Source organism: Fragaria vesca, linkage group LG4 (genome assembly GCF_000184155.1).
Source record: "Fragaria vesca subsp. vesca linkage group LG4, FraVesHawaii_1.0, whole genome shotgun sequence".
In the NCBI taxonomy this organism is placed as follows: domain Eukaryota; kingdom Viridiplantae; phylum Streptophyta; class Magnoliopsida; order Rosales; family Rosaceae; genus Fragaria; species Fragaria vesca.
This window is the reverse complement of record NC_020494.1, coordinates 13,184,579-13,186,252: the sequence shown is the minus strand read 5'-3', so window position 1 is coordinate 13,186,252 and position 1,674 is coordinate 13,184,579. Positions and strand designations below refer to the sequence as shown.

The window sequence follows — 1,674 nt, the reverse complement described above, 5'->3', positions numbered from 1 at the left end:
GTAGAGTATATATATATATATATATATATATATATATATATATATGGAGTATTGTCATTACCTCGAGATCACATTATTCACAGAGCCAAGCCCAACTCCAAGAGACATATGTCAACACAGATCAACTCTGAAATTGTCAAAGAAATTCATTCAACTAACAAAATGATCTAATCAAATGCGCTGTAATATGTAAACTGTAATATTTGATAAAACGTACCTACTCGGACGAACTGGCTTGACCAGAAGGTTCACCACGCTCCCAACGCTTCACCATATCAGGGAGAGGAATGTTGATCCAATCCATTCCATCGGCTGCCTGCTCCAAATTTTCAGGAAGGGGTTCTGATGGCTTCCATGGCTTCACCAGCTGCCCGATTATGTTGACAACATGTGTCATTTCGGGCCTCAAGTCGGGATCCTTGTTGCAGCAGCTAATGGCTAGCTTGGCAATTTCTAAAAAGGAGTCAACAGTGTTCGGATCCGTATAAACTGCCATTGTGGGGTCAATAACCTTCTCGAGTTCATCCCAAACAATGCCGCCCCCGCCCTTGTTAATTACTTTGTTGCAGAACCAATTTGGGAGGTGTGGATGCGACTCAGTCAAGCTTTGATCAACTGCCTTCTTACCGGTGATCAACTCCAGTAAGATGACTCCGAAACTAAACACATCTGCCTTAACAGATATTTGTTTATATAACGCATATTCTGGAGCCTTGTATCCAGCAGTTCCTGCTGGCTGGGTATCAGATGTGGCATTATAGCCACTGAGAGGGCGAATCAGACCAAAGTCAGCTACTTTGGCCTGCAAACTGTCAGTGAGTAAAATGTTGGAAGGTTTTAGGTCTATGTACAAAATTATGGTTAGCAAACTGGTGGAGATATTCGACCCCTCTTGCCACATCTAGCGCAATATGGAGTCTTGTGGTCCAAGAAAGGGGTCGTAGTCCTTTTTCTATCCAATTAAAAAGATGGTTCCCCAGATTGCCTTGAGCCATGTACTCGTAGACAAGTATCATGGTTTCTGCATCCCAACAATATCCTACTAGTCCTACCAAGTTAGCATGTCGTAGTTTGGTGAGGACGTCAACCTCACGCTCAAACGACCTTATTGCCTCATCAACTGCCCTACCAGATCTCATTCGGCCTATGGTTTTTACTGCAACTATTTTCCTATCTATCTCTGCTCTAAAAACACTAGAAAACCCCCCTGTTCCTATTAAATTATCCTGTCTGAAATTGTTGGTTGCATGCCTCACTACATCAACCAAAATTCTAGTCCTATTTGTATCAGGAACATTAATATCACCGTGTGCATTAGATTCAGTGTTAGAAGCCTCAAGTTTCCTCTTATAGAGGAAAAAGGCAAGCCCTAGGACAAGCACTAGTCCAATCGTGGCTCCAATCAGAACCACAACAAGCACCATAGCACTCATCTTTCTAGTGGAACTCGGTGATACGAAATGGTTACCCTCTAATCGCAAAGTCACACTTGCCCTAAACTTGGGTACCATACCACTGAGTGAATTGTTTGACAAATCTAAGTACTTAAGTTGAGGCAATTGTGTAAATTCATATGGTATTGTGCCACTGAGATGGTTGTAAGAAACGTCTAGTTTTACCAAACTAGGAAAGTTAACTCGGTCAAAAGTGTCCAGGTTTCCTACAACATTGACG

The 1,674-nt window shown here is 42.2% G+C and overlaps 1 protein-coding gene across 1 annotated transcript; it reads right to left on the bottom strand.

The window, feature by feature from the left end:
* Positions 1–217: 217 nt before the first annotated feature.
* LOC101314747 (probable receptor protein kinase TMK1-like) lies at positions 218–1,433 on the bottom strand. Its single transcript, XM_004298134.1, has 2 exons — positions 986–1,433; positions 218–843 (listed from the first exon to the last, which is right to left on the bottom strand). The coding sequence occupies exons 1-2, from the start codon at positions 1,431–1,433 to the stop codon at positions 218–220; spliced, it is 1,074 nt and encodes a 357-aa protein (XP_004298182.1).
* Between the last annotated feature and the right edge of the window lie 241 nt (positions 1,434–1,674).